The 25416-nt window shown below is 36.9% G+C and overlaps 1 protein-coding gene and 1 pseudogene across 1 annotated transcript in view; both read right to left on the reverse strand.

Annotated features, from left to right (window-relative positions):
• Nucleotides 1–381: 381 nt before the first annotated feature.
• The window catches only part of PIK3C3 (phosphatidylinositol 3-kinase catalytic subunit type 3), a 164348-nt gene continuing 139313 nt past the window's right edge, over nt 382–25416 (reverse strand). The window contains exons 22-25 of the mRNA XM_052660396.1: nt 17738–17906; nt 10856–10946; nt 6270–6395; nt 382–617 (exon numbers count right to left, since the gene is read on the reverse strand). Of these exons, the coding sequence (XP_052516356.1) occupies nt 603–617; nt 6270–6395; nt 10856–10946; nt 17738–17906 (401 nt within the window). The 3' untranslated portion in view covers nt 382–602. The remainder of the gene's footprint in view (nt 618–6269; nt 6396–10855; nt 10947–17737; nt 17907–25416) is intronic.
• LOC128067586 (uncharacterized) lies at nt 6437–6532 on the reverse strand (annotated as a pseudogene).

Here is a 25416-nt window from a genome sequence, read left to right on the forward strand (position 1 = left end):
TTTGTAAGTAAGAAAAAATGGCTGTCTTATTTGAAAATATATAATTCTCAAAAGTATAAAAGAATAGGCTATAACATGTAAAACTTGAAGTATTATAGATTGGGCAAAAAAAAATAATAATAATCCAGGGGGGAAGAGGAACAACAGAGAAAGGGAACAAGGGACTGAGAGACAAAGCAAACAAGCACAACCGAGACAGCCCAAATTCATACAACTGCTCTGCTGATATGAAGAGATAAAGAAAGAATGGGCTTTCAAAATTGAAGACTAAAATGTTTTACTATTTCAACATAAAATTCCTTGAGAACTCTCATAATATGTACATGGTTCTGGAACAAGATTCTTACTTCTTAGCTTATTAACAATGTGTACATTTGAAAATAAATATATACAATACTTCAAACAAACCATTCAAGATTGCATTTAAGCAATGACATACAAGGAAACAGAATTCTGGCACTGTGAAACACTTAGGATATATGGTATCTTCAGGACTAAATGTTTTCTTCCTTGTTTGACAGTCTTAAGTCTTCATTACACACATGTTGCTTTTAAAGCTGTTTTCTTACGGTGACAATCATCTTGATAGGCCAAACCCAGTTTCATTTTCTCCAGTACTGCAAAAATTAAAAACAACAAAAAGAAAATTAGCTTCTCTATTCACTGAGAAGAGAAACAACAGTTAATAGTCAAAAAACTTAGAATAGGACAAACATGTAATTCTTTAATAGAAAAAGACAAAGAACAACAACAAAAACTTCAGGTAATTCCAGTTTATATGAGCAACTATTTTGGGAAAGGAATGTTTGCTAACTGTAAGCTCAAGATGACTTCATTATTAAACAGCAGACAGATCTAGAACTAGGAAGGCAAAAAGTCCACTGAATTCTGCAGTGATAGATGATTAATATTCTGAGCAATAAGCTTAGTTCTTAATGCAACATTTTTTAGAGACTGTGAAAATTGTTAATATATTCCACACATTGTGAAGTTAATGCACAATACAGAGTACAGAAATGGTTTGCAAAAGAATAAAAGCAAGCAGTGTTGAAAGAACAACAAAGACCCAGTAAAGAATTTTTTTGGAGTTATTAATAAAGATGTTTGGGGCCATTAATGTAACACTAATTCATTAACAAAGATGATGCTGTTAAAGTGCTGCACTCAATATGCTAGCAAACTTGGAAAACTCAGCAATGGTCACAGGACTGGAAAAGGTCAGTTTTCATTTCAATTCCCAAGAAGGACAATGCCAAAGAATGTTCAAACTACTGCACAATCACGCTTATTTGACATGCTAACAAGGTAATCCTCAAAATCCTTCCAGCTAGGCTTCAACAGTACATGAACCAAGAATTTCCAAATGTACAAACTGGATTTAGAAAAGACAGAGGAACCAGAGATCAAATTGCCAACATCCACTGATTCATAGAAAAAACAGGAGAATTCCAAGAAAACATCTACTTCTGCTTCACTGACTGCACTAAAGTCTTTGACTGTGTGGATCACAACAAACGGTGGAAAATTCTTAAAGAGATGGGAACACAAGACCACCTGACTTGCCTCTTGAGAAACCTGTGTGGAGGTCAAGAGGCAACAGTTAGAACTGGACATGGAACAACAGACTGGTTCCAAACTGGGAAAAGAGTACGTCAAGTCTGTATATTGTCACCCTGCTTATTTAACTTCTGTGCAGAGTACATCACGTGAAATGCCGGGCTGGATGAAGCACAAGCTGGAATCAAGACTGCCAGGAGAAATATCAATAACCTCAGATAAGCAGATAACTAAAGGGCCTCTTGATGAAGGTGAAAGAGTGAAAAAACTGGCTTAAAACTCAACATTCAAAAAATGAAGATCATGGCATCTGGTTTTATCACTTCGTGGCAAATAGATGTGGAAAATGTGAAAATGGTGGCTGATTTCATTTTCCTGTGCTTCAAAATCAATGTGGATGGTGATTGTAGCCATAAATTAAAAGACACTTGCTCCTTGGAAACTTTATGTTTTGATCAATGGAATATTTTACATTTCTGTTCTTTATTCCTAATGGCAAAATAAGGTCCATATAATATAAAATCAGAAATAATGTTCTGATCTCTTCTCCTCTGGGCATCTTTTGCTTCTGTGCCTTCTCAAACTAGATGAGACAGTTACAGCAATTACAATGGAAACATTTTACACAGGGTTTAAGTACTAAGGTGCATACATAAAGGTAAAACGGAATATAAATAAAATGAATAAAAGCAAAATAGGAAACTTTCCCCTTAGGACTGAGGCAAAAAATCTAATTCTTTGAGTAGCAGATGAGGCAGATGGCTTGTATATAGAGGCCATGTTGTACCAAAAAACCCCCAAGAACCTTCAATATTGGAGTCACATTCAGCACGGTAAGATGTCATGTTATGGGAGGAACGTAGGACCTGAATTACTTTGGAGGGAGTCCCTGACACATCTCCTAGATGGGGGGAAAGGTCAGGCATAATAAACATACTCTTTCCTCCTTTCATGATGTGTGTTTTAATCTTAAGTGTGAGAGTGTGTGTGTACAGCTGGCTTCTCTTCATCAAAGGTGCACTGGGGCTGCACATTCCTGTGACCTTCTGCTGGGCCCTGTGCTCTTCCTCCTTGAATACCAAAGGGGCTAAGGAAGGGTTAGTGCCAGATGGACTGCAGTGGGATGTGCTCTTAGTATGCTGAGCTGGAACTCACCTAAAATTTCCAATCTGTTCATAAATTTTTACATTTAGTGTGCCAAAAATATATCTCTAACCTGAATCTATATTCATGTAATAAGATTTAATATGTATTAAGATTAATGGAAATCATCCCCCACCCCCTTCTCCAGACTTTTACCATCAATCAACAAAGAGAGACAGACAGGAAAAAACAGAAACTAGAAGAAAATGGGCTGCAATATGAGATATTTCCATTGAAAGGCATAGTTTTAGAGCAGGAAGTGGCCCAAACTAAGTGGTCTCCACCTTTCTGCACAGACAAGTCTAGAAAGCCCTATAAGATAATTCTGAAAGGAAGACGAGCTCTGATGATGCAATTTTAAAGACAATGACCCAAATAAAAGTGGTTTTCAGTGGAAAATTTCCACCACTAGTAGGTGGGTGTTGCTAGGCAACAAATATTGCAGTGTTTAATCTCAACCCTTCCTAGCAAATGGCATGATAGAATAAAATAAGCCTTTCAGCATGTCAATATAGCACCTGTATCTGGCAATTTTTTAGTTGTTTTTAAGAATATTTCTTTAACGCAGGAAGAACTTCTGTTAACATGTCTACCTCCATTTTATAAAAACTGGGTTCTATAATCCATAATGATTAATAGGAATGCACTAAAATTAGCATAAAATCAATTAGCAAAATGCATCTTTATAATAAATGCTGAGTGACAATGAAAGATGTTGATCATCAAACCTTAAGTGTGCATGTGATTTACTAGGATCAATACTTAGAAAATGCATATGTAAGAATGTCAGTTTCAAAGGATTAAATACATTCCCTCAGAGATTAGTTAAGAAACAGCTATGCATGTATGTAATTTTATAATCTGAAAAGACTTAGGTGAGGTTAAGACATTGTTTGGACTTCTCTGGTGGCTCAGAGGTTAAAGCGTCTGCCTCCAATGCAGGAGACCCGGGTTCAACCCCTGGGTTCGATCCCTTGGTCGGGAAGATCCCCTGGAGAAGGAAATGGCAACCTACTCCAGTATTCTTGCCTGGAGAATCCCATGGTTGGAGGAGCCTGGTAGGCTACAGTCCATGGGGTCGCAAAGAGTCGGGTACGACTGACTTCACTTTCACTTTCACTAAGACCTTGTTTAGTGTCTCTGGTACCTTTCAATACCTAAGCAAGTTCCAAATAGAATTAATGTCTTAATGTTACTCATATTGATACTGTTTGTTGTATAACAGTACGAACACAGGTGACATTTAAAAAACTTATTTATTATTAATTTATTTTTTGGCCGTGCAGGTCTTCGTTGATGCATGGACTTCTCTCCAGCTGTGTGTGGGGTCGGGGGAAGGGACTACCTTCTAGTTGCGGTGTTTGGGTTTCTCACTGTGGTGGCTTCCCTTGCACAGCACGGGCTCTCGGGCATGGGGGCTTCAGTAGTTACAGCTCCCAGGCTCTTGAGCACAGGCTCAGTAGTTATGGTGCATGGGCTTAGTTGTTCCGCACCATGTGGGATCTCCTCAGATCAGGGATCCAACCCATGTCTCCTGCACTGGGAGGCAGATCCTTTACCACTGAGCCACCAGGGAAGCCCTCACAGATGAGGATATTTAAAGAAACTTGAAAGACAAGCATGAGCATTTTCAAGTTAACTTCCTGAGATAAAGAACTTGGGATTCTTGTGAATCACTATGTTGCACATCTGAAACATTTAGAACACTGTAAATCAACTATATCAATTTTATAATAAATAAAAAATTAAAAAAGTATATCAGATTCTGATAAAGAAGACTTAAGCTTGATAAGCTAGAAAGTAATCTAGCTTATCACTGGTTGGATATGGGGGTCAGAAGATCTGGTTTCAAGCCTTGATTCTGCCCCTCATTAGACACATGAAGTTGGCTAAGTCATTATACCTTTCTGGACTTTTTCCCCTTTGAGTTCTAAAATATTCTGCTGTGCTGTATGTTGATCCAGGTCTGCCACTAACTAGCTTGGTGACTTTGACAAGTCACTCAACTTACCCTCAGAGTCACAGTTTACTCTCTTGAGAAGTGACGACGATTAATGGCAGGTACCGCAAAACTTGAGTTGGCACTTATAATAAAATAGGACTCAGACTGGTGTTCAGAGACAAGAAACATTTTTTGTCATGAGAGAGAAAGAATATCAGCTAACATTTATAGGAAAAAAAATTCCCTTATATTCATTAGATATTTCTTAAGTGTTTAAAGGCACCGTGCTTCTGGGTCATTGATACATATCCCAGTCTTCAAGAAGCTTGCATTTTAGGAGTTGTAAGGTGATTCAAATATTTATAATAGAAAACAAAATGTAAGTGCAACTCGTAATAAAAGTACAAAGTACTATTAATATTCAGAGGAAGATGAATCACAGTGGCGTGAACAGATCTTGGAAGGACAGGTTGGATTTTAGCAAGCAGGCATTTATAGGAGATTCATTATTAAGGAGACATATTCTGGGCTGAAGAAAAGAGCTAAGTAGCCAGAGAAATGGAAGAGAACAAAAATATTGAGAAAAAGAGAGTATTCGGAGAGTAGCTTAGAAAGAAGCTTAGAACACAACAATCTGGAAGGCCCTGAATTGCTAGACTGGACATCACTTATAGGCAACGGGGAAACACTTTTCATATTTAAATTATAAAAAAAAAAAGGTGAAGCGGTATTTTGTGAAGATATATCTGATTGGAATATTTAGAATAAAGATAAGAATCCTGAGAGAAAAAAAATACTAAAAGCAGTTATGAAGGATTTTAGCTAGCCAAAGTATTGTAAAATGAAAAACTAGGTCAAAATGTCAATAGTGGGAAAATGACAGAAAATGATAATTAAAAAACAGTTAAAGAAACTCACAAGGCTTGGTGACATCCTATATGCTGGGTGAGGGAGAAGTTAAAACAGACAAGCTTTGAGCTTGCAGTAGTCAACTTATCATTAACTAAATGTGTAAAGTCAGGAAGGAGTTTGCAGGAGGATGTGGGAGAAGAAAGCGGCCTCATTTTTTGTTTGCTAACCACTTACATCATTATCCTCATTATGAAATTCAAACTTAAAATAGGTTCTAAATCTGAGGTTTATCATCAAGGCTAGTGTAAAAAAGTCTTCCCTCAAACAACTGTAGAAGAGTCTCCTAACTGGTAAGTCTACAGATAGATCCTTCTGTGTGTGCTACGTATGCCATCACTTTTCTCACCTTCTAACCCTTTTCCTAGCACTTCACCATTTACCAAACCCAACAAGTGTCCAAGTCTCACTTGTCAAGGCCTCCACCAGGCCCAAGATCATTCTCAAGAAGAATTTATAGCTACCACTGACTACAACATACAGATATACCTATGCTGATGCTCCACAATTTAGTTACTAAGAATATTTCAGTGGAATGTTTTAGAGTTATTAGTGCATCAAACACATTCACGTTCGAAGGCTGGTGAGATGTCAAGAAGGCTTGACAAAAAAAAATCAGAGAAGACGTGTCATTTGCAGAGAAAGGTACGGTTCTGAGAGAATTCTACAGGAGAACATGGAGATGCTGAGATGAATGCACTGCCATCAGAGAACTTACCTGGGCAAACTTGTGAATCTGTTCCACCACAGCAGCAAAGAGAGCATGGACACTTTCATCAATCAGACTCTGCATGTAATGCACTGCCTCTTCGTCAGACAGGTCTAAACGAAATTTATCCTGAACCTACAAGGTCACAGTCTATTAGCTTTTGAATATAACATTTTGAAGAGACAAGAACAGACAGATACAGATATTATTACAATGACCTATTTTTACACTTGATACTACACTTGATCTTAGCCAAAAGGCCGAGAAGCGATGGCAACCCACTCCAGTACTATTGCCTGGAAAATCCCATGGACAGAGGAGCCTGGTAGGCTACAGTCTATGGGGTCGCGAAGAGTCAGACACGACTGAGCGACTTCACTTCACTTCTATTTTTACAGCAAAGAAATGGTTCATAACCTATAAGGAGTTCTGAATACTATTCTCCTGAATGTGTAACTTTACTTTTTGCTATATGCTCTTTATATCACCCTATCTTGGTTGTTTGTAAATTTTTTTTTTTCTGGGAAATATTAACAAAGTGAATAGAAAATAATTCTGTTCAGCCCTGCAAATTTAAAAACAGACAAAAATTAAACTATAAACTAGATCTTCTAAGATGTCTGCTTTCCTATAGGAGTTCCTTATACTTCTGCAAAGAACTACTTCAATATGACCTATAATTTCTAAAGACTGAGGACTTTTTCATTATTTCATATTAAAACATACAGTTGATTCTGAATAGCAATGAGAACTAGAAAGATTAGTAGAGATATATATCAGAATAGTTCCCTAAAACACACAAACAAATGTTACCAAATGACAGTGTGTTAGAGCTCAGTTGTATCTGACTCTGCGACCCCATGGACTGTAGCCCACCAGGCTCCTCTGTCCATGGAATTCTCTAGGCAATAATACTGGAGCAGGTTGCCATGCCTGACTACTTCATGCTAACACTGTGCAAAGCACCTTACATGCAGTATTTCATTCTACTCTACGATGGCTCTGAGGTAGATAATATCTCAATCTCTAACACACAGAAACTGAGACAGAGAATTTAGGAAGCCAACCCAGGGACCTTTAACTGATGGTAAGTGGCTCACACTTCCAGACGATCTCAGTAACCACTGTACTTACTCCTTTCACCTCTTATAAATGATCCATATAAACTTCTGAAAAGACAGGCTAGAAGAAAATGGGATTTCCAAGTGGATAAAAAGTGGTCCATGTTTAGTATTTCCTTTTAAGTATGGAGTTGAACTACTACAAAATCAGGAAGAAGAAAAGGCAGACAGTACTACAACCCATCACTGATGCAATGAACATGAACTTGGGCAAACTTCGGGAGATGGTGAGAGACAGGGAGGCCTGGCGTGCTGCAGTCCATGGGGTCACAAAGAGTTGGACATGACTGGGTGACAGAACCACCACCACCACCACCCATGGCCCGCTCAGTGCTCTTTTCCCTTCGCTGCATTGTAAGTATATCAGGTGATCCGACAGCCCTGCAGGCTCAGGAGAGAGAAGGTAACAGAGAGAGAGGTGGAACAAGTGAAGGACAATTTGGTGGAGGGAGATCTAAAGTAAACCTTCAGTCAACTCTCTCTCTCATTTCTGGATCCCAGTTAAAGAATTTATTCCATTGTATTCCTTGATTTCTACTTAGGGAGGTCATGTCTGAGAATTTTGTAAATGATTTTTTTAAGGATGTCAAAAACACTATAGGGCAGGAGAATCAAAATAAACCTTTAACCCAATTTGTCAAAGCCTGCATACTTATATAAGTGCTTAAATTACAAATAGAAGATATGTATTTAGTATATAAAGAAAACTGTTATTCACCGAATATGAAGACATTCTTTTTTATAAGAAAGAAGATTAACTGCATAAAAATGGTTGACCTGTTATCATATATATTGACTTGTGTTAGGCTACTTGTTATTCTACCCCTGTCCTTTTACCTCTGTGCCTTCCACCCTTCTACAATTTCTCCTCTGACTCCTAGTTATCTCTATCAGCTCCAAACTCTGTCCGTTTATACCTCATTAGCTAAGGCTGCACTCGAACCAATCTGCAGTGTCCTTTTTTTTTTTTAAAGAGAAAGACTATAGAGCATTTTATTATATTTTTGTAAATTTTCTGCTATGCGTGCCTTATATTAATGCAAATTAAAATAAACTTAGAGACAGTGTTTTTTAGATAGCCAGTGGTTGAACATCTATCAACACTTCACTGGAGCAGCACTCTTGGAACTCTTGGCAAACTGGAAACCCAGATAAAACATATTACTTATCAAGCAAAAGGATGCAAACTTGTAAATCTCAGCCTCTGCACTGTCTTTCAAAGGAGATAAAATACCATTTGTTTGAAATACATGAGTATTACCAAAATGCGACACAAGGTGAGTGAATGTTGGAAAAATGGCACCTACAGACTTGCTCAACACAGTTATTACAACCTTCAAAACTTGTAAGGAATGCAGCTAACTATGAAGCACAGTAAAATTGTAGTCAATTTCAAAAAATTAAAAAGAAATTGATATATATGTACTAAAATATGCTACGGAAAAAAGGAAAATGTTGAATGGTGCTATGATTAAACATTTTGAAGATATGCCATAAAGATAGCTGGTAACAAAAGTTTAAACAATAAAATCATGATTTCTTAAAAGGACAAGTTGAAATAAAAGATCTAATAAGAAGAAAAACTACATACTGGAAGAAGAAACAAAAAGACTCCGTTTGACAACTACCATTAGAACTTTCATAAATGAGTTCTGAACATAAGTGAAGTAAGGCAAGAGTGAACATACGACAGAGATAAATGGGTTTAAAATAAACAGCAACAACAGATCCTAAAAATAGTAACACACATATAGGCACACAAAAGCAACAACATTTTGAAATCTGGTGCAGTCATCTGTCTTGAAATTTTCATCAACTACTTATGTTTCTTGATGAATGAGCTGAAGTTGAAAAAAATTACCCACATCAAAACCTAGTGTGATAAGTAGTCCATTTCCTAGTTTGGCCAGGGTTGGGAGTTTTGAAACAGTGCTTCCTAGAAAATAATAAATGAAATCCTAAAAACAGCATAATTTTCTTAAATGTTAAACAATAAGATTTACATTAAAATCCCTCTCACTGCCAAAGGCTCATAAAATTATGTAAAAGAGAATAGCTTCATTCATGTTTAAAATTATGTAAATATTCTTGTACCTTTCAAATCCATATTGAAATACTAATGTCCAATGTGATAGTATCAGTAAGCGGACTTTTTGAAAGGTACTTAGATTATGAGGGTGGAGCCCTCATGAATGATTAATGCTCTTATAAAGAGACACCAAAGAGATTCCTGGCACCTTCTACCCTAAGAAGTGCCCTCTGACCCCAAAGGGGCTTTAACTTGACCATTCTGGCACCCTGGACTAGTATTTAGAGTTCTCAGAAGCATAAGAAATAAATTTCTGTTGTTTACAAGCTATCTAGTGTCTGGTATTTTGTTATATTGATATATGTAGCAGCCCAAATGGACCAAGACAATGTTCAACCCACAGAGGTATGTTTCTAATAATGCTGAGTCAGTTACATCAGAACTTAGAGCTTTTGGTGAGAAATATTATTTACAACCACCAGAAAAATTCCATCTTACAACTTTAGTAGTTGTATACTTCTATAAGTTAAAAAGCTATACTATCTTTGAAGCTTATTATTAATAAGCCTTCTGCTATTTAAGATCATTTTATGTTATCTTTGGATAAATAAAATGTGTTATATACACCCCCCCTCAGTGGCTCAGGTAAAGAATTTGCCTGCTATGTAAGAGACCTGAGTTCAATCCCTGGGTTGGGAAGATCCCCTGGAGAAGGGAAAGGCTACCCACTCTAGTATTCTGGCCTGGAGAATTCCAAGGACTCTATAGTCCATGGGGTCACAAAGAGCTGGACACGACTGAGTGACTTTCACTTTCAGTGAATCAGAGCCAGAAATTAATTTGAATAAAAAAAATCTTCGAATTTGTTACTCCTTTCTCTTATCTCTCACTGTATCTCAGGGTAAGATAGTTCAGAATAACTGCTCATCTATGTGGAAACTTTCTTTCATGCTTCTCTTTGCAGATTAAGTTAAAAGCAGGTCTCTACTCTCTTTACACAGTAAGAAACCCCTGTTACCAAGGGTATGAATGGAAAAGTTAAAGAACAACTGTTTTCTTCTATATACTATTATAATATTTTGTTTCTGATTCTTAGCATGCTTGGTCTGTGAGTCCCAGGAAGCAGGTATCTTAGTAGGAATATTAAAGAGAAGCTAAATTTTTAGGACAAAGAGTAAGGGTGGTGATAGTAAGCTTCCTCTTGATATAGTGAGCTCCTCATGTGACTGTGGGCATAAACAGGGAAGGGGATAAAACTAGTTGCAGAGGGCTTGAGAGTCTGTCATATTCTAAAATGTGAAAAAGAAATATACACAAGTTCTCTTTCTTAATTTACATTACTTAAGAGTCTAGGGGTCGGGATAAGGGGAAATGGGTTGTTAAAACCCTGATACTTCTTAAGTATGAAAAGTAGACTATGATATCTGAGGGTATATGAAAATTACCTTTTTTACAGTTTTATCTGGTTCAAGAGCAATATCTGGAATGTTTGCATCCACCATCAAGGAAAACAAATTCAAAATAAGATTAGAATACCTAAAGAAGAATGGGAAAAAATAGCAATATGTTAGAATTTTGCCTTTCTGATATTAAGAGCACTCTTACAAGTAGTAATATTTAGATTTTTATAATGATTACTATTACTCCTATGGAAAATAGAATGTACGCTTATTCACCAGTTGTCTCAATGAAAAGCAAGACTTGAAAACGTATCTTATTCTAGGGACTTGATATAATACCACTTCTAGGTCTCCCAATAGGGAACACACCTTTGGAATAACCATCTAATAATGACATTTTTTTTTCATTTTTTAGTAAGTATATTCTTTTCAGAAGGGATCTAATGGGGAATCCACTTTATACCATTAATTACATTTTACTAAGGAATGAAGATCTGTCTTTGCTCAATGAAGACAAGAATCCGCTACCTTAAGACTACCTCAGTGTGTCATGGGTAATGAGTGAAGGGGTAATGTGACTCCATCTGCTATCTTAAGATTACCTTGGTGTGTCATGGGTAATCAGTGAAAGGAAACAGTGTGACTCCATTCATGAGTCATAAGTATCCTCCAGGGACACTAATCCCACCATCTTAGAAAATACAGTGACTGGTCTCGTTATAAGCATCCTAAATGGAGGAGAAAATAGCTCATACTCTTCTACACTAAAAATATACAAGATTTCTAAATCATTTCACCTTTGGAATATGTGGACCCCTGTAGGAAGGGTTATCCTCATCAATGCTCAAACTTTTCATCTTCCTCTAAACAAAGAGAAAGTATGTTACTATTCCAAATGTTCATTACTAGAGGTGGAGCTGTATGGGAAAAGGTGTCAGTTAAGTGTCCACTGGGCACAGGCCACCTCCTGCTCAGAACACTCTCCTCTTGGACAGTTATGCCCTGAGTGGTAATACAGCACTGCAGTGATAAAAGGAGGCCATCTGACTTTGGGGATGGATGTGAGTAAAAAATTTGGTTTTAGACAACAAAGGTTTTTAGCTGGTCTTGGTAAAAAGTTCTGGATCTGTTCCCCCTAAACTGAAACCGTGCAGTTGCAAAGAGTTGAACACTACTTAGCAACTGAACTATACATATGTTGTGCTTTGCTTAGTCACTCAGTCATGCCCAACTCTTTGCGACCACATTGTCCGCCAGGTTCCTTTGTCCATGGGATTCTCCAGGCAAGAATACTGGAGTGGGTTGCCAGTTCCTTCTCCAGGGGATCTTCCTGGACCAGGAACCAAACCTGGGTCTTCCATACTGAAGGCAGTATGGAAGTACTCTGATGGTAAAGAATCTGCCTGCAGTATCGAAGACCCAGGTTTGTGAAAGTGAAAGAGGAGAGTGAAAAAGTTGGCTTAAAGCTCAACATTCAGAAAACGAAGATCATGGCATCCAGTCCCATCACTTCATGGGAAATAGATGGGGAAACAGTGGAAACAGTGTCAGACTTTATTTTGGGGGGCTCCAAAATCACTGCAGATGGTGATTGCAGCCATGAAATTAAAAGACACTTACTCCTTGGAAGAAAAGTTATGAGCAACCTAGATAGTATATGCAAAAGCAGAGACATTACTTTGCCGATTAAGGTCCGTCTAGTCAAGGCTATGGTTTTTCCAGTAGTCATGTATGGATGTGAGAGTTGGACTGTGAAGAAGGTTGAACACCGAAGAATTGATGCTTTTGAACTGTGGTGTTGGAGAAGACTCTTGAGAGTCCCTTGGACTGCAAGGAGATCCAACCAGTCCATTCTGAAGGAGATCAACCCTGGGATTTCTTTAGAAGGAATGATGCTGAAGCTGAAACTCCAGTACTTTGGCCACCTCATGTGAAGAGTTGACTCATTGGAAAAGACTGATGCTGGGAGGGATTGGGGGCAGGAGAAGAAGGGGACGACAGAGGATGAGATGGCTGGATAGCATCACTGACTCGATGGATGTGAGTCTGAGCGAACTCCGGGAGTTGGTGATGGACAGGGAGGCCTGGCGTGCTGCGATTCATGGGGTCTCAAAGAGTTGGACAGGACTGAGCGACTGAACTGAAATGAACTGATATATATACACAGACTTTGTTCCTATATATATATATATATATATAGGAACAAATAAAGATTTTTAGGAATGAAGTCATGGTCAAATGTAAGAAAGATTTTTAGGAACAAAGTCATGGTCAACTGTGTCAAAGCTTCAAGGAAGCAAAGTGGCCACTAGATTTGCTATAGGTAACTGTTTATTTTAAGAAAATTAGTTTCAATAGCAGAGCAGGACTGGAAGACTTACTGGAGAAGGCTGAGGAAGAAAGGAGGCAAGTAAGTGGAGACACTGAGAACTTTTAAAAATAGATGTACTGAGAAGGAGAGTGAAGAAATAGGGCAGCAGCACAATGTTAGCAATATCCTGCTTTTCTCCCCACTATTAATGGAAGCCAGTGGCACTCACCTAGCTGTGGCAGTTAAGAGGGATTACAGTTTGAGGCTGTAAGATTCAATGGGGGAAGGAGGAAAGTGAGAATTCAGGTATATTATATACAGTGGTAGGGTAACGAGACTGACATTGAAGACATGGAGGAATGAAAAGAGCTGTAAGGACAGACGGTGTGCTGCTCAGACAGTGAAAAGCACTGGATCAAGAGTTTGAAGGGCTAACTTGACTCTTAATGAGAGGGAGTGGCCAAGGCTGGCTTTACATGAGAACCAGGCCCTGAGAGGCCAGGTCACGGCTGGACCATTTATGCAGATGTTAAGTCACAGCAGCAGGCCTGAAGAAGACAAGAATGAAAGTTTTCAGTGGAGGAGAATGACAGGGAAATAGGCAGTTGATGGTTAGCAGCAGGTAATTTATCTGGTTTCATGGTGTGCATCTATGCTTTTGTTAAGGCCAGGAAAGAAAGGTTCAGAAACGGCATTTCGGAGCAGGAAGGCATCAAGACCTTCTTTAAGCTCTGCGGTTTGTAGGAAATGGATACAGCAGAGGGTCCATGGAGAAGGCTGTAAGGACTGCAAGGCACCAGAATCTTTTTTAAGCTCTATGGTTTCTAGGAAAGGGATACAGAAGAGGGTCCATGGAGAAGGCTGTAAGGACTGTGGTGTCAGTAGGATACAACAAACTGCCATGCATTAGGTTATGAAAACAATGATACTCTTTTAGTGAATCCTTAATAATTCATGCTCTGCTTTGTTGACTATATAGGATTTTTCCCAGTCTTGCCATAGGGGAAATCTCAGAAATCCACCACAGGATAACTCAAGGGGAGGAATGCAAGGCTCAGTTGTTTTTTTTTTTGTGTGTGTGTGTGTGTGCTCTTTATTTTTTATTATAATCTTTTTTACTTTACAATACTGTATTGGTTTTGCCATGCATTGACATAAATCCGCTACGAGTGTACATGAGTTCTCAAACCTGGCTACCCATTAAATTCACCTGGGAAGTTTCTTTAAAAATACCAACGCCTGGGCCAAGTCCCAGGCTGACTGAAACTGATGGGCTGCAACTGTTTTGGCCTCCCCTCCCCAACAAAGATCCCCAGTGATTCTCATGCACAGCTAGGATCTATGTTAAAATGTTTGCCTTTATTTTAGTCCAATATGTGTCCCTTTTGTAAAAGGCACATATTAATGTTTCTGGATTATCTGTTGGTATAAATGTAACTAGGCTTTCTAGGTGCTCAGTGGTAAAGAATCTGCCTGCCAGTACAGGAGATGCAAGAGACGTGTGTTCAATCTCTGGGTCAGGAAAAACCCCTGGAGTAGGAAATGGCAAGCCACTCCAGTATTCTTGCCTAGAAAAATCCATGGATAGAGGAGCCTGGTGGGCTACAGTCATGGGATTGCAAAGAGTCGGACAGGACTGAACATATACACATATATACATATATGAAACCACCCATGCTTCTATTATTATGGCAAAGGGAAACAATTTAAATAAATATAAAGTGGAATATTTTCTAAGAAGCTTAAACATCCAATAACTTTGCGGATTATTTGTCACTACATTTCAACTGCATTAATCTTTTACATCTGTTGCCATTAACCTACACTTTCTATTTAAAACAGAACCAGTGACAACAAACAGAAATTAAACATTAGTTATTCAAATCCTATCGAGAAAAACAGATTTACGGTTACTAAAAATCTTTAAAACCATTATCAAAAGAAAATATAAGGATAAGGTTTAAAAAATGAGAGTGAGAAAAGTGCAAAACTAAGTCTAGACAAAGATGTAAAGATGGATGTGATATAAATAAGATTTTGATAAAGTAGAAGGTTAAGCACAGTGTTCAAGGAAAACATACGCCTTCTCTTACCCATGTTTATACCAATCATCAAGTTACTCATTGACTATACAAAGATGGTCTAGATTTTTCAGTAAAAATCTTCAATACTAAGAATAAAAATCATTAACTACATCAAGTGAGGTTCTTATAGCATTTCAGAGGTCTGCTTCCCCTACAGTTTATCCTTTTTGCATGCAGTGAATATCAGAGTAGAATTCTATAAAAATATTTCTTTAATAAGTGTACTAGTTCCAGGAGGGAAAAAAATGAGGTTAAAAATGAAAAGTAGTGTGATCCACAGATTCACTATTTGGTGACTTAAGACATCTTCTAAGAGACAGTGTGAGAACTTTGCTTGATACAGCAAAATGCATTCCTAACTTCAGTATTTTTACTGAAAAGTTTAGGCTCTCTTTGTATCAGCAGTGTCTAGCATGGTGTTTGGCATAAACATGGATTAAGAGAAGTTTATGTTTTCCTTCAATACTTAACATTTACAATGTTTGAGCATTACTACTGCTGCCATAAGAGTATTCAAAAAATAAAATTTTCAATTCATTATTGGTATAACAATGCATTTTGTTACATGAAAATCACTCCATAAAATGTGTTCTGGCATCTGTATAACTATAACCATTCATAACTTAGTTAAAATGAGATTGCTTGGTTTATATGGTCACAATGTATTCAATGATTAGCAATCAACAAAAACGATGAAAAGAACAAGAACAAGGTTGACACCCTAATAATAAGTGTGTCAACTATTCTTGTAAATAAACTTTTGGCTATCTGGCTAATTCTTATGTCCTAAAGGAAATTTTTACTAACAGAAGCATATTCTAAAATACAACATTAAAAAATAAATGTTGACAAAAATATTAAGGCCCAGCTAATTTTAACAGTGAAATTGCTGAAAATAAAAAATTAAAACTATGTTCATGAAGACTTAACATAAAATGAGGTAGATTAGTCTTCATGATTTTTCTTAGTAGTGAGAAAGTTAACTTTGGCTCTGCACAAACAATCTGCCTCTATTTTCTCATTTTGCTGAATTGCTACTAATCCATTATCAACGAAAGTTTGTAAAGCTCATTGTTTTCTTTCTGCTTTCAGTAAGGTAGAGCACCTTTGATACTTCTATAGTTATCATTTCATATTATCTTGTCTGTCTCCTCACTGAGATTGCCAAACTTTCATCTAGCTATGACTATTTTAAATTAAAAATTCCAGGTATTAAAGTGGAACTTTCGTCTCTGAAAGTGCTTCTGCATCATCAGGCACTGATCTTCTCATTATTCTTTCAGCATAGAAAGTAAAACTGGGCCACTCTACCACCCAAAGGATAATAGTGTGGCTGTCTGTAAAATGTACATTAAAATCTGTGACAGCAGTAGAGCCTGAGTTAACAGTGAAGGCCTAGTGAGCCACTGTAAAGATGAAACTCATTGATATAGGACAGCCATTCACCTGGGACCAGTAGCATCAATATGACCTGGTAACATGGCTTCACTCAAGATATGAAGCAGGAATTTTCATACAATTATTGAAGGTTTTTATTCAACACACATATTCTGAGTGTCCATAAACTGAAGTTATAAAGACAGAAAAGACAGCGCCCACATGCATAGGCAACTCATTTCTACTGGTTATATATTCACCTGGAAGAGAATACAGGTGGTCTCCCAAGCTGGGATTTTTCTGGTGGATTAAGAATATTCATTTTGCTTTAGTTAGGTGAAAAATGGAGTTAGGGTGAAATGATTCGTCATTTTTGACTAATTATCAGAGCAAAGTCCTGAATGTAACAAACATGACTTTTAATTTATCTTTTTCCTGATGATACATGATGTTCAGTCCTAAGTAAATTTGGATGATGGAAGCAGAGATATAATGGCCTTGGGAGAAAAAGGATAGAGAAAAAAATTAATATCTTTTTTTTAAAAGAAGAATGACTGATGTGGTACTAAAGACAGACAAAACCATATGCAACATTTATTCAATTGTTTAACAAACCTCAGAATGTTTCTCAAAACTAAAACTAAGGCTGATTAAAGAATAAAAATTATCTAAATAATCATTCCAAGTTAGCTAAATGGTTCATTCTTGTGTAATGTCAACCTCCTTGGGATTTGGTGGGATTTAGCAGTTAGATAATTAGTGAGAAAGCAAGAAATTGTTTTTTTCCTTTGAAATCAGACTGCTTATCAAAACAGTCATCAAATATACATTAACAAATACTGTTGCCTGTGTCATTCGGAAAAAGAATGATGATAAAAAAATGTATTGTTATTGTTTTAGTCTCTAAGTCATGTCCAACTCTTCAGTGACCCCATGGACTATAGCTCTCCAGGCTCCTCTATCCATGGGATTTCCCAGGCAAGAATACTTCATTCTCCAGAGGTTCTTCCCAGCCCAGGGACTGAACCCACATCTCCTGCATTGGCAGGAGGATTCTTTGCCATGGAACCACCAGGGAATACATTTAAACAAATATTTTTCTTGATCTGTGAAATGAATTTACCAAAATTCTCTACGTCAAACAAATCAACTTACCTTCGAAGGTGGAGAAAAGCTGTGTAACATTGTTTTCGGAACTCTTGATACTGTTCACTCTGTGTGCCTCCCATTCCTTCCACCATTTCTTTATTCAGCTTCATTGGAGGAGGAAGAGGCTTTGGATCTCGACCCAAAATATATCCAAAGTCTATGTGGAAGAGTTTGCCTGGATGTTGATAAGAAACTCATTTGTTTCCAGAATCTTGTATGTATCTCACAATTGGTAAAGCAGTGTCTCTTCATAAAGAATATTAGTTCATGATGAAGTCCATTAAATTGTTTGATACTGTAACTCAAGACTTAGGAGTAGCCTTCAGAGCATATTTTAGCTCCTTGAAGCTCACATTACTTCAGTTGAAACTATACTTAAAATCCCAGGGTAATATTTTAAAATTAAAAATATTACTCTTAGATGTCCAAAATCAAAAATGGCTAAAGCTTGGACAACTGTCAAGAGTCTTAGTAGAAATTAGTATACTGTAGCAAATTTCTTATGCCAAAGGAGGATCATTTCTTTAAGTATTCTTGAGATAAATCCTTCCTTTTAACTTATCACTATTCTCCCGACCTTCAAAAACATCTACCAAATTTCAAACTGTATTGTTAGCTTTATTTGAACCATTTACAATTAACTGGGTCACTTACTAGCTGCAGACTAGGAAACCAAGCATAGTATTCATCTCTGCCAAGGGCTGAACACACTATAGTGCCCATGAAGAGAAACCCTTGAACAGTCATCTAAACTCATAGGTCAGATATTTAAGAATGTCACTGATGATTCACTTTGGATAATGATTCACCACTGAATTCATAAACCATCTTTAATTTACAAGTAGGTCTAAGTAGGCACATTAAAAAACGAAAAGTAACCTCTCAGATTCTACAATCTAAGTACCACTAAGGCAGGGATTTAGGCCTGTTTTCCCAACCTCAGAATAGTTTCTAGCATTTAGAAAGCACTCAATGTTGAATGAAGACACTAATTCATTTAAAAAGCCAACCAAAAACTTCCCTAGTGCAATGTGCCCCCTTTTATTTATCCTATAATGCATTCTGACCTATTTTATGTGAAAACCTTTCTTCCATCATGCATTTGGGAAGGTTAGATTTCCTTCCCTCAATGGCACAAGCCAAATACTTTCCTTCTTGAGATGCATTGTATTGAATTTTCACATACTTCAGCCATCTTGAAAAATATTTTTAGATAGTGATTCTATCCAGTTAAAATGTTAAGCTTACCCTTCTGTCTATGCCTTTCTCTGAGCATTGTCACTATTATCTGTGAACTTTATACACATTATAAACAGTGTCATTAGATCACTGTTCAAAACAAAGATGGGCACAGAACTGACTCCAGTTGTGGTAACAAACTCTCAGGAAGCAGTGATCCCCTGGCAGGCCTCGGAGTCAGGAGTATAAAGGCCCTTTAGTAAAACACTTCATATCGCCCTTGATCATGTTCATGACCCTGATAAAGTTACTTACTTAACCTTTCTAAGCCTTACCTTCTAGCCTACAAAACAGGTTAATACTGATAATTATCTCCTGGCAGAATGAAAAGAGATAATATAGCTAATACTTAACACAGTACTTGGTATACAGTCATCATTCTAGATTTTAAATACTGAATTTTGTTCAAAAATAAATATCAATATATTAATTAAATATTAAAGAGATAAGCAACCTTATTTTCTGCAATACTTTCAGGCATCTTTCTTACAAAGAAAAGCTAAATAATAAATTAAACTAGAATATAACATTATTCTAGTTTATTAGTTTAATAGTAAATACTACTACTAATAATAAACAAATAATAGTTTAATAATACCTTAAACTAAACAATACATTAAACTCTGAAAGTGAGAAAGAACTTCAAAACTGCCAATACAAGGTAATAAAAAAGTTCAAATTTTAGGCAATAATAATATTAAATTTAAGTGAAGTTCAAGATAGATACTAGCACTATTTTCCCACAATAGTAAAGAAAACTATACTGCATATTATTTGGAATTGACAGAAGCTATACTAAATATGGGACATGGGAGTTCATATACAAAGAGAAACAACAGCTTAAAAATGAATGCTCATAGTGACAACTAACCAGAGATTTAAACATTATCATACCATGGCTATAGAAAAAGTAGTCATTGAGCAGGAAGAAGAAATTATCCTCTATTTTCCTAGGTTCTATGGCTGGACTAAGAGTTATATTGATTTGAGACACATTAAGAGGAGAAAATCAAACCAAAGGGGCTTCCCAGGTTTTCCTGCCAATGCAGGAGACACAAGAGATGTGGGTTCAATCCCCAGGTCAGGAAGATGTCCTGGGGTATAAAATACCCTGCTTCAGTATCCTTGCTTGGAAAATATTGTGGAGAGAGGAGCCTGGTGGGCTACAGTTCATGGAGTCACAAAGAGTCAAGATATCACTGAGCGCATGCGCGCACACACACATACACACGTACATACATGAAAGAGATCCAGAAAAACCAAGTAACTCCCCAAAATGGATGAAACCCTCACCCTAAATACCATCTTCAGCTAAAGACAAAGGAGGATGTTGGGGTAGGGTTGACACTTCAGATGTGAGGAAGGCATGGAAATGGAAAAGCAAATGTTAGGAAAACAAATGTTTGGTAGGCCTTGCAGAGACAACAGGACACAGCTGCTGCTGCTGCTAAGTCACTTCAGTCGTGTCCGACTCTGTGCGACCCCATAGACGGCACAGAGTCGGCTCTAAACCTCCGGGAGCCTCACCTATCACACCTGACTATTCTTTGCAGATATTTCTGCTGAATGGTCTATTCTTGGCATAGGTACTGTATCTAAACTTTTCAGGGAGTTAGGGGTAAGGTCAAATGTGCTTCCAGGGGCTTTTAGGAATTGACTGTTTTCACCTTGAAATGCCAGAAACATTTTGGGGTGGCAAGTCTCGTTTCCCTGTGCTATCATTAATGTTAACTATTGTACTGAAAATCAGTTTTTCCAGTTATCAAAATTATCTCATTACTTTTTTAAAAAGATATACCAGGCTTAAAATATTCTGTTAAAATCAGAGGGCTGGTTAAAGTCTTATAGGGGAGGCACAACTTTCCACTCAAAAATACCTTTTTGGCATAAAGATTATTTTTGAGCTGAAACCAGTCAAATCTCAAAAGGCAGAAACTTTGACCTTCCCCAAAGCTGCCTAAAAAAATGTTAGTTAAAGGATCTGTTCCAGGAAGGGACCTATTCACCATAGATTAATCACAGTATGAATTATGCGCCTAGACAGGGAGGTACCTGGAGAAGTTTGCTTGTTAAAAATTTCTCTTTATGTCTCATTCATTGTCTCTGTGTGGCATCAGCAAATATTTATTTACCAGACATTATCCTGGAATTCCCACTTATTATCTACTTTGTTAGACAAATCCCATTCTACCATTCACAAGATGAAGAAATGAGAAGCTTACAATATCACAGGTACAGATAATCCTTTCTTAGTTTTATTTAATCATTTAAATAATGTCTTGTTATCTATATAATTCTGACTGAAACCTACCACTTGAGTAGAGAGCTTATCTTAAGAACCTCTGATTCAAAACTGCTTCCCTTAATAAATCATGTATCAAATGGTATCAACCATCACATGGAGTTTATTTAATGGGCTCAATGCTTTTAATAGGAAACTTAGTCCCACTTTTCTTCATTTCGTAACAGGTGTTACTGGAATTCCAATGTCAGCTTGCATCACTGCCTGCAAGTGAAGAGTATACGTCTATCCTTCTTGTAAGAAAATTCTCAAAGAGCAAAATTAATAATTATAAGGCATAAAAGATTCAATATCTAACTATGAAACTATTACTATGCATTGCAAGTTCAAAGAGGAATGTATTTTGAAAAAAGGCTATCAATGTTTTAAGAAAATTCATCTTCATAAAAAAAAAGAATGGCTTTTTAAAGTTAATATCTGTAAATTTAAATTTTAGGAGATTTTAAAATACACTTCATGAAATTTAAGAAAATATTAAAAAAATTCAGGGAGTGTGTCTTATTCAAATCTATGATGTTAAATAGTCAAGGGGCAAAGTGTACATAAAACAAACTTAATGTTCATTTTAACTACCTTATTTTGTCCCTGACTGGAAGTATAAAGAGAATAAGAGGTGTTAATTAAATTTTCCTGTTATTTGCATTTCTAATTCTTTGCGACCACATGGACCAAAGCCCGCCAAGCTTCTCTGTCCATGGAATTCTCCAGCCAAGAATACTGGATTGCCATTTTCTTCTCCAGGGGATCTTCCTGACATAGCGATTGAACCCGGGTCTCTTGAACTGCAGGCAGATTCTTTACCATCTGAGCCACTAGGGAAGTCTATTTGCATTAGTGACATGGAAGTATTTTTGTAAATTATAGGTGAAGACAATTTTTAGTGTAGAGTTTCTCTTAATTTTCCTTTGTCTATTTAATAATTAAATGGAACCAATCTCAAGACTGTACTTATTATTTTTTTATACCTCTGCTTATTCTCTCTACTGGAATCTCTCATGTTCTATGTAACACCCCATTTCATCAATGGACATATCATCTAGACAGAAAGCCAGTAAGGATAGAGCCTTAAATGAAACATCAGATGAGACCAACTTAATTGATATTTAATTGATATTTAAAGAGCATTCCATCCAAGAGCATAATATACATTCTTCTCAAGTGCACATGGGACATTGTCTAGGATTGACCATGGTCCGGGCAACAAGGCAAGCCTTGATAAAATGAAGAAAACTGAAATTTAACACCTTTTCCAATCACAATGCAATGAGATTAGAAATAAACTACAAGAAAAACAGTGAAGAAATCAAACACCTAGAGAGAAATGAAAATGAAAAGCATATCAATTCAAAACCTACAGAATACAGCAAAAGCAATTCTAAGGAGGATGTTTACAATGATACCAACTTCCCTCAGGAAACAAGAAATATCTCAAATAAACAACCTAACCTTACACCTAAAGCAATCAGGAAAGAATAATAAACAGAATCAAAGTTAGCAGAAGGAAAGAAATCATAAAGATCAGAGTAGAAATAAATGAAACAGAGACCTCCACCCCCCCAAAAAAAATTCAAAGATCAATGAAACTAAAATCTGGTTCTTTGAAAAGATAAACAAAATTGATAAGCCTTTAGCCAAAGGATCATAAGAGACTCTTACAAACAACTGTAAGAGCAACAAGTATGCAACAACATGTATGGCAAGTGGACAATCTGGAAAAAAATGGACAAATTTTTAGAAAGGGACATTCTCCCAAGACTGAAAGAGGAAGAAACAGAAAATATGAAGAGACCAATCACTGCATTGAAATTGAAACTGTGATTTAAAAACTCCCAACAAACAAAAGTCCAGGACCTGATGACTTCACAGGCAAATTCCAAAAAGAGCTAACAATAATCCTTCTGAAACTGTTCAAAAAATTGCAGAGGAAAGAAAACTATCAAACTCATTCTATGAGTCCATCATCCCCTTGACACAAAAACCAAAGATATCACAAAAAAAAGGAAAATCACAGGGCAAAATCACTGATGAACACAGGTGCAGAAATCCTCAACAAAATACCAGGAATCTGAATCCAACAATACATTAAAAGAATCAAACACCATGAACAGTGGGATTTAACCCAAGGAGTCAAGGATTTTTCACTTTCCGCAAATCAGTGTGATAAACCACATCAAAAAATTGAAGGAAAAAACACATGATCATTTCAAAAGATGCAGGAAAAGGTTTTGACAAAACTCAGCAACTATTTATGATAAAAGTTCTCCAGAAACTGAGCATGGAGTGTACATACCTCAACATAATAAAGACCATATACAACAAATCTATAGCTAACATCATACACAACAGTGAAAAGCTGAAAACATTTTCTCTAAGATCAGGACCAAGACAAGGATATCCACTTTCTCCGCTTTTATTCAACATAATTTTGGATATCCTAGCCACAGCAATCAGAGAACAAGAAATAAAAGGAATCCAAATTGGAAAGAAAAACAGTCACTGTTTGCAGATGACATGATATTATACACAGAAAATCCTAAAGTGAAAGTGAAATCACTCAGTCTTGCCTGACTCTTTGCGACCCCATGGATAGTAGCCTGCACCAAGCTCCTCCATCCATGGGATTTTCAAGGCCAGAGTACTGGAGTGGGTTGCAATTTCCTTCTTCAGGGAATCTTCCCAACCCAGGGATCAAACCCAGGTTTCTCACATTGTAGACAGATGCTTTACCATCTGAGAAAATCCTAAAGATGCTACCAAAAGTTACTAGACCTCATCAATGAATTTGGTGAAGTTTCAGGATCAAAATTAGAGCATAAAAATATGCTGCATTTCTATATACTAACAATGAAAGGTTAGAAAGAAATTAAAGAAACAACCACATTTAGTATTGCATCAAAAAGGATAAAATACCTAGGAATAACCCTATCCAATGAGACAAAACACCTGTACTCTGAAAAGTGTAAGATAATGATGAAAGAAACTGAAGATGACACAAACAGATGGAAAGGTATACCATGTTCTTAGATGGAAGAATCAATATTGCCAAAAATGGGCAAAAGACCTAAATAGACATTTCTCCAGAGAAGACATACAGATGCCAAGAGGCACATGAAAAGTTATGCAACACTGCTGTTTAATAGAGAAATAAAAATAAAAACTATAACGAGATATTGCCTCATACCAGTCAAAAGGGCCATCATCAAAATCCACAGACAATAAATGCTGGAGAGGGTACAGAGAGAAGGGAACCCCTCTACACTGTTGGTAGGAATGTAAATTGGTACAGCCACTATGGAGAACAGTGTGAAGTTTCCTTAAACAAACAAAAATAGAGCTACATGTGACCCAGAAACCCCATTCCTGGGCATATATCTGGAGAAAAACATGATCTGAAAGGACACATGCACCCTGATGCTCACTGCAGGACTGTTTACAACAGCCAAGACACGGAAGCAACCTAAATGTTTATCAACAGAGATGGATAATGAAGATGTGGTACAGATATACAAAGGAATAATACTCAGCTGTTAAAAATAAAATAATGCCATTTGCAGCATCATGGATGGACCTAGAGATTATCATGCTGAGTAAAGTAGGTCAGACAGAGAAAGAGAAATATCATATGATATCTTTTATAGAAACAGACTCACAGACTTAGAGAACGAACTTATGGTTATGCGGGGAAAACTGGGGGAAGGGATAGTTGGGGAATTTGGGATGGGCAGGAACAAACTCCTGTATTTAAAATGGATAACCAACAAGAACTTAACTGTATAGCACAAGGGACTGTGCTCAATGTTACGTGGCAGCCTGGATGAGAGGGGAGATTGGGGGAGAATGGATACATATATATATATGGCTGAGTCCCTTTGCTGTCCACCTGAAACTATCACAACAGTGTGAATTAGCTATACCCCAACATACAATAAAAAGTTTTAAAAACTTAAAAAAAAAAGGATTTTAAAAAGGAAGAAGAATCTTAATTACCATTTCAGATAATTACTCATAGTGTTCTTTGCTATTAAGACAAAGTCTCGGGCCCTATCATATCTAATTCTTTGCTACTAAAACAAATTCTCAGGCCCTACCAGATCTAAGCCTGGGGACCAGCAGTGTGTACTTTAACTGGCTCTCCTGATGATTC

The sequence above is a fragment of the Budorcas taxicolor genome, chromosome 22, assembly GCF_023091745.1.
Source record: "Budorcas taxicolor isolate Tak-1 chromosome 22, Takin1.1, whole genome shotgun sequence".
NCBI classification, from domain to species: Eukaryota; Metazoa; Chordata; class Mammalia; order Artiodactyla; family Bovidae; genus Budorcas; species Budorcas taxicolor.